Source organism: Botrytis porri, assembly GCF_014898465.1.
Source record: "Botrytis porri strain MUCL 3234 chromosome Unknown BPOR_001, whole genome shotgun sequence".
Taxonomy (NCBI): domain Eukaryota; kingdom Fungi; phylum Ascomycota; class Leotiomycetes; order Helotiales; family Sclerotiniaceae; genus Botrytis; species Botrytis porri.
In genome coordinates, this window is record NW_024066075.1 from 725,149 (window position 1) to 738,855 (window position 13,707).

At 44.3% G+C, this 13,707-nt stretch overlaps 4 protein-coding genes across 4 annotated transcripts; 2 read left to right on the forward strand and 2 right to left on the reverse strand.

Moving 5' to 3' along the window:
* Positions 1-390: 390 nt before the first annotated feature.
* EAF01_000213 (uncharacterized protein) lies at positions 391-2,769 on the reverse strand (the record flags this gene model as incomplete). Its single annotated transcript, XM_038908463.1, has 1 exon — positions 391-2,769. One exon carries the CDS (start codon positions 2,767-2,769, stop codon positions 391-393), a length of 2,379 nt encoding a protein of 792 aa, XP_038775369.1.
* A 700-nt stretch (positions 2,770-3,469) lies between these two features.
* On the forward strand, positions 3,470-5,366 carry EAF01_000214 (uncharacterized protein; the record flags this gene model as incomplete). The annotated part of the gene is made up of 6 exons (XM_038908464.1): positions 3,470-3,759; positions 3,812-4,787; positions 5,022-5,060; positions 5,112-5,204; positions 5,259-5,265; positions 5,326-5,366. The coding sequence occupies 6 exons, from the start codon at positions 3,470-3,472 to the stop codon at positions 5,364-5,366; spliced, it is 1,446 nt and encodes a 481-aa protein (XP_038775370.1).
* A 1,520-nt stretch (positions 5,367-6,886) lies between these two features.
* On the forward strand, positions 6,887-8,748 carry EAF01_000215 (uncharacterized protein; the record flags this gene model as incomplete). The annotated part of the gene is made up of 3 exons (XM_038908465.1): positions 6,887-7,113; positions 7,169-7,446; positions 7,504-8,748. The coding sequence occupies 3 exons, from the start codon at positions 6,887-6,889 to the stop codon at positions 8,547-8,549; spliced, it is 1,551 nt and encodes a 516-aa protein (XP_038775371.1). The 3' UTR covers positions 8,550-8,748.
* A 619-nt stretch (positions 8,749-9,367) lies between these two features.
* On the reverse strand, positions 9,368-12,871 carry EAF01_000216 (uncharacterized protein; the record flags this gene model as incomplete). The annotated part of the gene is made up of 6 exons (XM_038908466.1): positions 9,368-9,977; positions 10,027-10,757; positions 10,809-11,019; positions 11,070-12,243; positions 12,302-12,663; positions 12,720-12,871. 6 exons carry the CDS (start codon positions 12,869-12,871, stop codon positions 9,368-9,370), a joined length of 3,240 nt encoding a protein of 1,079 aa, XP_038775372.1.
* Positions 12,872-13,707: the final 836 nt, after the last annotated feature.

The window sequence follows — 13,707 nt, forward strand, 5'->3', positions numbered from 1 at the left end:
TGCCGAATTTCCAGTGTGATAAGATACACGATCTTTATGAAATCTTTTCGATGCTCAGATCAGAGACTTAGAGTTTTTTGTGTTCGATGAAGTTTCGGAGTGTCTAATTGGCAATTTGGCACTTTGGCACTTCGGTGATATGAGATAAAAATGTATATTTATGTAGTAGCAGTAAATTTTTAATCGACTCAGTCTATCTCTAGCTAATGCTACGCCGACCATGTATATTTATGTGCACACAATAAAATCTGGTCTATAAATTGGTATCATATCGTATCATCATCAACCACCAAAACTCCCTTACTTCTGCAATCAGTACCATGCCGTGCTCCATCCATCCCTTTCACATATACCCACTTATACCAAAATATCATCCAGATGCAAACCCTCTCAAGCTTTCTTAGGAGCCCAGTTAGATAACCATGTTCTGGCCTTATCAAGACTTGCACCCTCTGCCTCACAAGCCGCAATACACCACTCCAGTTCCCAACCTCCAGGCTCCATGGCCAGCATTTCAGCCAGGTTTCTCCTCTTCTGGTTTCCTTCGTCGACACAGAAATACATCGGTTCGGTCTTATCCTCTATTTGAGCTACCAATGGTTGAACGAGAGGGAGGGCATCTTTCATTGCTAGTGTTGCTTGAGGTCCCTTGGCTTCTTTCGCTCTTGCAGTCTTGCAAAAGATATTTGCACACCATTTCTTGCCGCATCCCGTGACCATCTGACTGAGATACCTTCGTTCCACGCGGCGTTTCATTGCCTTTCCTAATGGGTCGTGCATACTAGCATATAGTGGGCCAAAGCAGATACTGCAAAGACCCAAATCATTACCAGGTCCTTGGCCCATTCTCGATCCAGCGCCTACTTCCCCATTTTTACCAACGCCTTCCAGAGTTCTACCACAGATGGCATTTCTACAGATTGCTGGTTTAAATCGGCTATTCTTTTCTAGTTCGTGATGTTTAAGATGGGTGGTCATATCCCGAAGTCGAACGATTTTGCTGCAGAGGTGACATTCCGTAGTTCGAGCTCCGTCTGCAAGCTCGTGTGCTGTAAGTCCAGATATAAGACTTTCGGGAGACGGATCAAAGGGGTCGCCCTCTTGAGGAACTTCAAGATGGCAAAATTGGCATAGAATAATCTTGCCAGGACATACAGACGTACGATGAGTAGCAAGATCCCTTAAGTTTGTTGCTTCGTAAGGGCAATTGGGACATTGTCGAGCTTCGTGAAAAACAGAGTCATGTTTGATTTTGCTATCTGAGCAATTTCCATGGGCTGAATCATGAGGACAGTGCCAATGATTCAGCCATTCTGGAGATTTCTTCTGAAAAACGCCACTGCAATGAGGGCATGAAATATTATTGCGGAGACAAAAGTTCTCATGAAGCATCATTGTCCGCTTTGGTACCCATTGATGACAGTTTTTACATTGTTCCTCATCAGGCCCATGCATTTCGGCATCTTCTTCGAGCGAGATTGAGTTGCTTGGAGCTCCGTTGCTTGCCCCTTTTTCAAGCGATTTTACTCTAATGGAATACTTCCGTGGTCCATGCGATGGCTCGGAACCTGCTCCGGTTCCTCGACAGTACACGGAAATCAGTATGGCATCAGCTCCGTCTAATTCCACATTTGATTGTTGTATGGTTATTCTCTTGATCTTGTCATTTGAGAAATCTCCGAGAACGTGTTCATCTTCTCGTGGTTTTGCTCTTTGATGAGCTGATTGAGGACTAATGAATATCTCCACATCACCATCACCGTCGTCCTCAAGCGAAAGCTCGATATCCAGGCCATTTGATCGATCCCATGAAGGTAAAGTATAGTCGACATAATCACCTTCTGCGACCCGTCCTTGTAGAGTTTTCCACAAATCTAGTTCTCCGCCGATTGAACTTCCTTGGGCCGTTCCTGGAGCGTTTTGTGCTTTTGACATGATTTGCTTCAAGGTTTCTCGAGCCTGTTCTTCATTCAAAGCCTCAATATCGACCTCTAGATCCGTATCAACAACACAAACTGCATCTCCTTCTGGCGCAAACTTATCAATCAGAAATCGGAATTCCTCCGACTTTGAACCTCGAACCGTCAATATTTCTCCATTTGTTAAAGTTGTGAAATTTTCTCGCATGTGTTTTTCGAGCAATGATTTCCAATCCTCAGGATTATAACCAGCCTCCAATGGCCTTAACCTCACGTATGTACCTTTAGGTAATTGTTTCGCATGCACAGTGATCTGCGCCGGTTCTTCGACTTCGTCTGTAAGGTCTATCGTCTCGTCACCTGTAAGTTCGATTGCAGGGTCATCTGTAAGATCTATAGGCGTATCCGGCGACCCTCTCCTGCTTTCTGCCTTTGGACTTGGTGGTGTTGGTTTTCGTACGGGCGCAGTGATCCCCAATGCCTCTAGCAAAAATGCACTTAGGACAACTTCTCCTTCATCTGCCGAGAACTCTCGGATTCCTGCATATACCACATTCCCATTCTTCGAGTTGACGAGCCTAAACGTGAGGGGGTGGGGCAGTTGTTGTTGGGTGTCTCTCCATTGTGACTGTTCTATGCGAGCTGCTGCTAAGGAATATGGATTGAATGGATCAAATGCGACATTGTTTGAGCGGCTGTTAGAATTTACTGTGACTGTAGATGCCGATAGTAGTTGTTCCAGAGCAGATTGAGGCAATAGTATCTTGTCCCCAGGCAAAGAGACGTTGTCTTTTGGGGCGACTTTATAGACTGATGACCAGGTTAAAGAAATGCCTGGAGTTGCTGCCATGATGTCCGTGAACAACAGGGCAGAAAGCTGTTATAGTGAGTTTCCTCTAATGTAATTCGGAATGCTTTATTCCCAATGGTATGTATCAAAGGAACCTTCCAAGTCTTTGACTTTGTGTCTGAGAAGAGCTCTGAATTTATGTATTTGAAGTGGTACGGTACAGTACTGTATTGTCAAAACCTACCTCTTGATTGATATGTCAGATAATGCTGGATCCTTCCATACCGAAGATAATCCCTGTTCGTTTCTTATCGATAAGAGGTCGTGATTACAACTGTGGCTAGTGCCGCTACTTAGGACCTGATCTGCAGAAACCCCTGTAACTCTAAAGCACAAGGCTAGAGAGATAGTTGTGATTGTCAAGGCCGAGATAGTAGATTGGACAGTAGACATTCCCCGAACGATCATCTAGTCGTTGAATCTGGATTGGGAGATTGAAGAATGTATTTTGATCTTCCGGCCATCTGTGGCAGTGGCAAGCTAGCCTAAGTGGCGCTAGCATTAGCACCTGACTAACTTCATTAGAAAGATTGACTTCCAAGGCTTGAGTGATTGATCTTGAATTACTTCGTTCATTAAGAGTATTTGCACTTAATATCTTTGATCGGTTCGTCTGTCTGTCCAGTCTGTTTCAAAGATATTAGCACATCTTGAATTCATCATATCAAAGGTTACCACTCTAGAGTCAATAGGTACTTCAATGGAGATCGAATCTCAAGATACTACAGATAGCTTACCATCTCCTCTCTTGCAATTATTATCAAATACTTTGATTCTTTATCAAACTACTCCTTATCTCCCAACTTCTGCTCTTTTGGCTCTCGGAGCTACCTCAAAATCTTTCAAAGAGCTCATTCTCGAGACCCCTCATGTTTTCCGTTACTTGAAGCTCTCGGACGTCAAATCTGCAAGGTCCAGAGTTGGATCAATTGACAATGGAGGACAGAGCTGGACAAATGTACAAGTAGATGAGAATATAACAGAGGATGAGTCCGTTTTGTCGCTCCTAGCTCTGAAATACGGTATATTGACATGTTCATAGCTTTTATGGTGGTCCACTGAGAGGCATCTTCAATCACCTCCGCCGTCGAAATCTACTACTTGATGTGGAAACTTTGATACTGGACGGCCTTTCGGTTCCTTCCGACTTGGTAAGCGAAATCATCCTGAACGATTCGTACAATGTTCGCATCTTATCAATCCGCGAAGTCCAAAATCTTAATGAAGGAAAGCTGAGAGGTGCGCTCAAATATTCGTGTCGGCCTTCGAGACCGAACAATACTCCTCGGCTTCAAGGGCTATATATCTTTGGTTGCAAGGATGCTCCACAGGCTGTGAAACCTCGAAGGCATGTGAATAGGTATCCTGCCGGTATCGCGCCTATAGACACAATTCCAAATTACGGAGTGAGGTCTCCAGGAACAAATCTTGGAATACACTGGAATCGAAGATCCGAAAACGCTTTAGGAGAGGGTGTATTGCATGGAGGAGATGAAGTTGGGCACCCGGAATTTGGGAACAGGTTTCCAAAACCGATCCACAATGACTGGGCAGACACTATGACCTATTGCGAGGGGATCATCAGTTTTGATGCTGTTCTCTGCAAGGGACCTCGTCACTCAGCAAGCTTACCATCGGACAGTCCTGGTCCATGGTATAATCATACGCAAAATCGCATTGATGGTGCGCGTGTAGCGACTCATCGTCTAGGTGATTGCAGCGGCTGTGGGATTGCTAAAAATGCCTCAATTTTTGGACAGTCGCCAATGGTATTATTTCCACTGTTGTCACCTGTCCCTCTTCATGTGTCTACTGCCAAGGCAGCAAAGACGCCATTCGAAGGATCTTCATCTCGAGAAAAGCTGATAGTTCGTTGCGTGGATTGCCTACGAACTCGGTACTGCGAAGCTTGTCGCAAGTGGTGGTGCGAGGATTGTTTTGAAGGAACTCAAACAATCAGTAGTATCAGTAGCTCACCATTATTGCCTTCCATGGTGCCTGAAGCGGAATCTAGTAAGGTACATATGGATTTCTGTGTTAGAGATTGTCTACTATCTGCCATGATATCTCGTGATAGAAGCAGGAGGATGTGGAATTCAAGCAATTTCACCATGGCAAAGAAAGAAGCAGCAAGTTGTCCATTTGGTGCTTCATTCTTAGGGCATCTCAATTAATTTCAATCTCTCAACAATTGTATTACTAAAATCTGACATTGTCAACCTTCACGGAGATCGACTGACGAAAACTCATAGTTTGGCGTTTCAAAAAGCTGCTTATTTTGCGGACTCAATGTAAGACAACACAAGAACTGGTTGGAAGAGTCTTCGCTAATGGCGTCATAGTGTCACGAATGTATACAGAAGACTCAGTTGAGATGCAGAATCTGTAATGGAGGATACTGCACGGTCCATAATGAAGGGTCAACTTTAACCACAGCAGGTCGCCATGCCATTGATGGTTGTAGATGTTAAATACTGACACTAAACTAGTGCGATTGTATGAGAGAGAAGTTCAACTGATATTAAAACAAGTTACCATGCTAATAATAATAATCAGGGTGCTCACGAAGTGGTAGGCGAACGAGGGAATTATATTGAATCATTCTCGCTTGTCACACAATTCAAAACGAAAACGGATATGATTTCCCCTCTACAGATGTATGATCATCAATTGCCAATCATCGAATGGCTCAATCCTACTCTCCACGACGACTTGAACGATCTCTGTCATTCCTTGGGGTCGATCTGTCGGTGTGGGAATTATTATGTGGGAATCTTTGGAGCTTGATTGTTTTTTCCCAAAATAACCCCACGAGAATTGACGGATATTGCGGGTGGCCATCATTGGTGAATTTAGTTTTTCGGACCGAAAGCGGTTGATATTCGGAGCGGAACCACTACTTCACTCTTAGTCGAATACATGTCACTTGTTCATCTCTCTATTCCAAGTAATTGAAGCACATTGACTGGTTCCGGTTCCGCTCCATATATGTATACCCCATACAGATTTCAGGATTTTCTCTCTGTGGGGTTGTGGTCGAGATGCATGTGCATATCATACATGCTCTGTTCAACCATTTGATAAATGACTCAAATACGAACTCACCGGGCTCTCCGCTACAACTGCTTCGTGTATTCCAAATCAATTATAAGCTTGGTTGGAAGTAAATGTTAGAATATCAGCTTTTTATCCTAATTGTTTGCCAGTAGAGAAGCTGAAATCTTTCAAGATTGGGGTTTGATGAGGGGAAGGCACATAGAATTGCCAATGCATCTATGCTCAAAGGTCTAACTTTTACAGAAAATAAGTGACTAAGTAGTCTAACGATTTCCATATTCTACTATGCTGGCACTCTTCAGGTCTCGATCTGGCCCGGTTTGATACCAGTGGCGGGATGGCTAGTTTTGGACATCAGCGACAAGACTAGCCCTCCCCGACTCGCTAGCCATTAAAGATCTAATCAACTCTCTCCACCGAGGAAGTCTTAAATACAATCAAACACCCCTTAGACAGGCCATAGGATATCTAGACCCGCATACTTTCCAGATAGAGATTTGTACAGCAACAACGTACGTAACCACTTTTCCTCTGCGAAAGATAATCAATCCACTGTCACAAAGTTATTCAATCTTAAGAGTGATCACGGAAGTATCGAGCCGTCCATGGATAGTTAAGCACTCAAAATAGGCGCATTAATGATTTGCACACGATGAGATGATGAAAGTTGAAGAAAAGTAAGTGCAAGTACTTGAGACTAGACTAGACTAGACATTACATTTATTATTGTTAGAATCTCGGTTCCGATTTCCCTATGGATTTAGGAATCAGTACCGTTTTAACTCATCATATAACGGCAGATCCAATTGATGTCGTAAGTGAAGTGGCAAAGCTTTTCCCTTATCTAACGGCAACGGCACGGGATATCCGTTCCTTGTGGGGTAAAATGGGGATATCCCGTTTCCTGATTTGATTCCCCTGCATTAGGTGCATTGGGAGCATTTCCTTAGATCAATCATGTCTTTTCCTATAAAGTGCCAATGCCCATCCATGCCCTGGCAAAAGCTTGGTATAACTTGATCCCAACTTCACACGTTTTCTTAGTGGGCAAACGAGAACCATGAGACAATCAGAGATTCGCAATCTTCCTCCTCTCACTACAAGCGATACTGATGTCGAAAAGTTGGAGGACAAAATTCGACACGAAGATCGTCGAGAAAACATAGAGCACGATACAGATTTAGTAGAATTCGTCCCAAACGATCCAGAGAATCCTCTCAATTGGACTTCGCTGAGAAAATGGTCGATTGTTCTGTCTTTGACGATTGCAAATTTCAGTTGTCTATGGTAAACTATTCACAGGCCACCGTGGTTGTCCAAAATGTTAATGCTTGCTCTTCAGGATAGCTTCAGGTTACTCGCCTGCGATCCCTGAATTCGAGGCAAGATACGGTACTTCAGCTGAAGTTGCTACACTTCCTTTGGTTTGCTATGTGCTTGGTTTGGGATTTGGACCTATGCTTTTAGCACCTCTCAGCGAGTACTATGGAAGAACTCCTGTTTATCTGGCTAATTTCTTCATTACTACATTGCTCTTACTCGGCACTGCATTGGTGGATGATGTCCCCGGATTTATTATCTTAAGGTTTATCACGGGATTTTTTGCTTCTGCATCAATCAGTAAGTACTATGTTACAATTCCTCAAGCACTGTTTACAGACGACTAACAATTCTCAGCAAATATTGGAGGAACAATCGCCGATATGTTCCATCACGAACATACTGGTATGCCCTTAGCAGTCTACACTGTAACCTCAGCCGGCGGATCTGCAAGTGGAGTTTTCGTCTTCTCTTTCATCGCCCAATTACACGGTCTCCACGGTGTTCTCTGGGGCATTTGCGGAGCCACCGGCGGGTTCTTTGTCCTCCTATGCGTCTCACTGAAAGAAACTCGGCACTCCGTGCTCCTCCGTCGTCGCGCCGCTCGTCTCCGCAAAGAAACCGGAAATCAAAATCTCGACGTTCCACTCGACATGCGTACGCAACCCGCTACCCAAGTATTCGCAACCGCTCTCACTCGACCATTTCGTCTCCTCTTTACTGAACCCGTCATCCTATTTACCGCAGCTTACAACGGCTATCTCTTCGGCATTGCATTTCTCTTCAACGGCGCCTTCACCGTCGTCTTCTCCGATGGCTACGGTTTCAACACCATCCAAACCGGTCTCGCCAACCTCGGCGTGTGCGTCGGGGCACTTTTCGGTCCCGTCACCCACATCTGGCAAGAACGCTACTATCTCCGCAAAATCACATCCCCAGACGGACGCATCCGGAATATCCCCGAAGCGCGCGTCCAACTCAGCATGGTGGGCTCCGTCGTCTTCCCCATCTCTCTCTTCTGGTTTGCCTGGTCCGCACAACCCGGTTCCGTGCACTGGATCGTGCCAATCATCGCATCGGTCTTCTACGGTTGGTCTTTCTACACCATCATCCAAATGACATTCATGTATATCGAAGATACGTATAAAGTGTATGCGGCGAGTGCGTTGGCCGGCGTGTGTTTTGCGCGAAATATTATCGGGGGCACGTTCCCGCTGTTTGGGACGCAGATGTTTGATGGGTTGGGTGTGCATTGGGCGGGGAGTGTCTTGGGTTTTGCGGCGATTCTGTTAATGCCTATTCCGTATGTTTTGGGGAGGTGGGGGAGAAATCTTAGGAAGAGGAGTCCCTGGGCGAGGGAACATATGGATGATTTGGGGGAGGACGAGCATGTGAAGATGTAATTGATTGATTGATTGAATGAATGATGGGTATTGAACTATTGAATGGGGAGAGCGCAAAATGGAAGCGACATTTTGGGGAGTCAAATACCTGTTCATGGTTTAAAGGCGTTTCTATTGTTTTTGTGAAGCATGACAGCGATACCTATTGTTAACTTACGACGATGAAAATCATGAAATGAGATGAAATGGGATATGAAAACACATTCCAAGTGATTTCTTGTATTGGACTGTACCTCCCAGTGCTAATTTCTGTCGATCATTGCAGCCAACTAGTTAAGTCTCATTATTGCCATGCTTCAAACTCTAGGCGAAGAACCATCTAGCAACGGCACCATATTTAAAGGAGGTTCGTGGAGACAATCTGTTTTACATTATCAACTAACTCTCTTTAGTCGCTCATATGAACCGCACATCGCTGAAATCTCTGGAACTTCGCTTTGGTATTCGCGAAGTCATTAGTGTCCTCCTCTACGATATCATACTTGCCGCAGGCAAGTACTTTTATTTTAACATATCTTTTTCCCTTTGGCTGATCCTCTGTTACTTCATTTTGGTACCATGCAGAATATTCTGGAATACTTGCCACCAGTGTGTAAATATCATTCACATACGGGCAACAACTATAGATACGTAGATAGATGGGTAAAGCGAACAAGCTAAAAGTCTCGTTCCTGGCAAGACGAAAAGTTTGTGGAATTCGTTGTGGTATTAATATACTAAGGAAAGAACCAATCATCATCATCATCCCATCATCGCCCCTTCATCATTCCCTAGTTTACTCATCCCAGGCCATCTCTCATGACTTTATAATTCCGAACCTACAACTGCAATCTGAATGTGCCAACCTCGAAGGGCTTCAATGTGATCGCGACCTTTCCTTCCTTGATCTTGAGCTCTTCTTCATCATCCTCCAAAACATTGGTCTTCCAAACCCTCTTCACATCCAGTGTCGTCTCGATTGTTCCCTTACTAGTTCCGCCCAAACTATCGTAGATTCTCAAAATAACACTCTGGCCCTTTCTCTTGGCCAATTCACCACGGCTGACATCCTCGTCGTCTTCACCGCGCTTAACAGTATCCAGGATCAAGGACGAATCTCCCGTAAGTTTGATTGGACTATCAAATGCGGTGGTTTGAACACCCTTCGAAGCCTTGCAAAGCTTTAATGGATTGTTGAAGTTAAATGCCGTACGGACAGTAGTTGAGCCAAGACCTCCCTGATGAGGCAGAAGAGCCCAACGAATGTGGTGACGACCCATATCTGCATGTGCATCTGGAGCTTTGGGGGCTCGAAGAAGTGACAAGCGCATCACATTGCCACAAGTAGCAAAGCCGTATTTGCTATCATTCAAAATGGAAACACCATATTGATTCTCCGAAAGATCGGCGAATTTGTGACAGCAAACCTCAAACTTGGCCATGTCCCAGCTATAACATGTCAGTTATGTACTCCGATAATGAATGATGCCAAACTTACGTAGTATTGTAGTGAGTAGGTCGTTTAACGATACCGAACTGTGTCTCGTAGGATGCCTCCGTATTTCGAATATCAACGGGGAATTCAACCTTGAGGAACTTCATACTCTCCCTCCATTCAACTTCGCTATCCATTTCAACATAGGATTGCTGACCCTTGAATGCGGCCGATAAACTAATATGAGTCTTTATCCAGCTGTCTTTGCTGATCTTGGTCTCGGTCATTACACTGACTCTGTGGGCATCACTCTGCACGATCTTAGTATTTCCTGCAGGCAACTCTTTGCGAGAATCCAAGTGGAAAACTTCCACATCCCAAGCTTGCCAATAAAGTGGTTTATCGTCGAATATGACAAGTTGATTAGCTTTACCTCCTTTGGCTACTACTTCTCTGTCGGCTTGTAGATCATACAGAGAAGTAATTACGCCACCTTCGACTTGGACCTTGAGCTGTTCGTTTTGAAGCACAAAAACGCCCTCTCTGACTTCCTTGACAGTCACTTCGGGTGTCTCTGCAATCTTGAAAGTCTTGATATTCAAGAGATTACCTTGTCCACAAGCAACTCCGGCAGTGTTATCACCAAGTGGCACGATCTCTCTTCTGTGCCATGGCATGGTGTTCAAGGCCACAAGATCGCCATCCTTGGATGAGTCTTCGGCCTGGCCTACACCTAGAGTCTTGTAAAGCTCTTTGAGAATCTTCTCACCAGTCTTAAATACCTTGGCATATAGCTATCACGTGTCAGTATTGTATGAAGCTAAAGCTAAGTGCAAATCACATACCTCATCACTGTCGTCGTAACACATCTCAATTGATGATCCTGGTAGGCAGTCATGGAACTGACACAACAATACAGCCTCCCACATATCGTCAATATCCTCTTTTGGATACTTGAAGTCCTTACTTTTGAGACTGGCAATTGTTGAGAGAAGTTCAATATTGTGTAGCATAATTTCAGAATTTCTGTTATTACGCTTATTGTTCGCTTGCGTTCTAGGGAGAGTCAGCATAATATTTATGAAGCCTTAAGGAATGAAACTTACGTGTAGGTTCCACGGTGCAGCTCAAAATACAATTCACCGTACCAGGTCACTAAGTCTAGACCCTCAGAAACCCTTCCCTCCAAGCGATCAAAGAAATCGTCAACCGAGTCACCCATATGAACTCTAGGTATAAGTCCAGTAGTATCGCTCATTCCACGAAGACGTCTGAGCTTCTCAACCATCTGCCACGTTGGTCCTCCACCACCATCACCCTTTCCAAAGACAAGAAGTGACGTCTCATCTTGATCCATGGATTTGTGCTGGGTTACTGATCTTCTTACATCGCCGAAATCGGCATTTGCAGTATATGTCTCGGAGGGTGCCATGTGACAAATGACTTGGCTACCATCTAGTGATACCCAATTGAATGTGGTATGTGGAAAATTGTTAATGTTGTTCCAGCTAAGTTTTTGAGTGAAGAAGCGTTTCATTCCTGCAAGGCGACACAGCTGAGGAAGTTGACTCGAGTAACCAAAAGTATCTGGTAGCCAAAATGTCTTGGATCTCTCTCCAAAGTTACTTTCGAAGAACCTTTGACCATACAAAAATTGACGGACGAGAGACTCGCCACTAGGCAGGTTAGTGTCATGCTCAACCCAACTGCCTCCGACAGGTTGGAATTTTCCTTGTTTGACCTTTTCCTTAACTCGATCAAACACGTATGGATAGTACTGTTTCAACCATTTATACTGTTGAGCCTGGGAGACAGCAAATCGATGCTCGGGGTAACGATCCATAAGATCACATTGATTTGACCAAGACCTAGCAACTTTTCTTTTGGTCTCGGCCCATGGCCAAAGCCAACAGGTATCAATATGGCAATGGCCAATACCATAAACAATAGGCTTTGTGCCAGTCTCATAAACCGCAGATGAGTTGATATTCTCACCCAGATATTCTTGTGCAATTTTTCGGCCTTTAAGAATTGAATCTTGGTTTCCTAACTCAAAAGCATCAATTATATCATTTGCAACCCTCAAAGCTTTATGTTGTTCCCACGAGTCCGATGGAAATTCTCTAGCAGCATCATTGATCTCCCAGATATCAATCCATAAAGCTCGGGCTTCCACGTTTACAGCCACAATCTCGGCCTTTGAGAGTTGGAAATATTTATTTGGGTTCGGGGGTTGGATGGAATCGCCACCTGGAGCGTTACCGAACATTCCGTTGCAAGCTGGTTTTAATGTTAGCGTTGAGAAATGTATGATCCATATGTCTTGTCTCTATCTCACCCATCTCAATATAGATTGTGTGTTCCTTTCCGTCGCGGAACCTGTCCGGTAAGACCCATTCAACTCTCTCACCACCTCCGGTCAATCCCTGAAGAGGGTTGCCGTCCTCGGTCCATACCATTCCTTCATTGTTGGCATCCCAATGCAACTCCAATAGGTCCTTTTTCTGGAACTCCGATGGGACGGTGATGCGTACTTTAAACCAATGGGTTGACCATGAAGGACCAAAAGCTTCTCCAATATGTGTTGATCTAAATTCATGGCTTGTGGCATCTTGGAAAGTGGGTCGAGAAAGGTCCGGAGCGTCCCAGACCGAAAGTTTGATGTGCGGTTCTCCAGATGCGAACCCTTCGTTCAACATTCTATCATCAAGAATCAATTAGCAGATGCAAGAAACCGCGGAATTGAAAAGACATACGCTCGTAAGTTGTGTCCTTCATATTGTCCACCGGCATAGAATTGACCAATTCGATCTTTGTAGAGATTAGATATCAATTTACCCTTCGGTCCTTCAGACCTGACAGGATATGAGCTCTTGAGCTCTGGCTTTAGTATAGTTTCACCACCCATAATTGGCAATTGGATGATTTTATCGATGGATTCGAGATGAGATAGTGAACTGAGAAAGGAAAAACAATTATCAGTTGTAAAGAGTAGATGGTTAATGATAGAAGCTCAGTCGCGGGAAGTGGTAACTCTTCTACTACGCCGCTTGTTACGTAGAAGTGGAGGCTCAACAGGGGTAAGCTTTGAGAAAGCGCGGGGGAAAGTGTGGAGGTTGGAAGCCGCGAAACATTACGAGTCAATCCAGTGGCACGTGGCACATGGCACGTGAAAGGGGTTATATGGTAGATCAACAACTCACCTCGACATCGTTCACGGACTTCCACAACTAACACAAACTTGATTCAAAGTAGGTTGTCGATTTATCAAAGAGGAAGACAAGCTGAAGGGTGTCAACCAAGATATCAAAGTCATGAGCACGTCAAATACGAAGTTATATTGTATTCCAAGCCTTTGTAAGGGTCATACAAAGATGCGGGGTTGAAGCTGCAGGTACATTGTTTACGTTATAAGAAGATAATGATTCGTCGTCAGTAGATTCATTCGTCGAATAGAGATCTCTCTCAATTAACACGGAAAAGGAAATGATTGGTATCGTCCGGGACAACGGTTTCAGTCTATATCGAGTCGGACGTCTTATAATAGTCGGCAATTACTAGGTGGTGACCGACTATATTACATTCCTTATCAAACGTTGGCCAGTAATATTCACGCAAGAAAATCAGAACTGTCGTCCAAGAAAATACACTGAATTCTTAATGTTGTTACAATATATCCATTGACACATTTGATACGTGTGCAACAGGAATTTGGCCTCTATTTGACCTTCATGAAAGCATGGC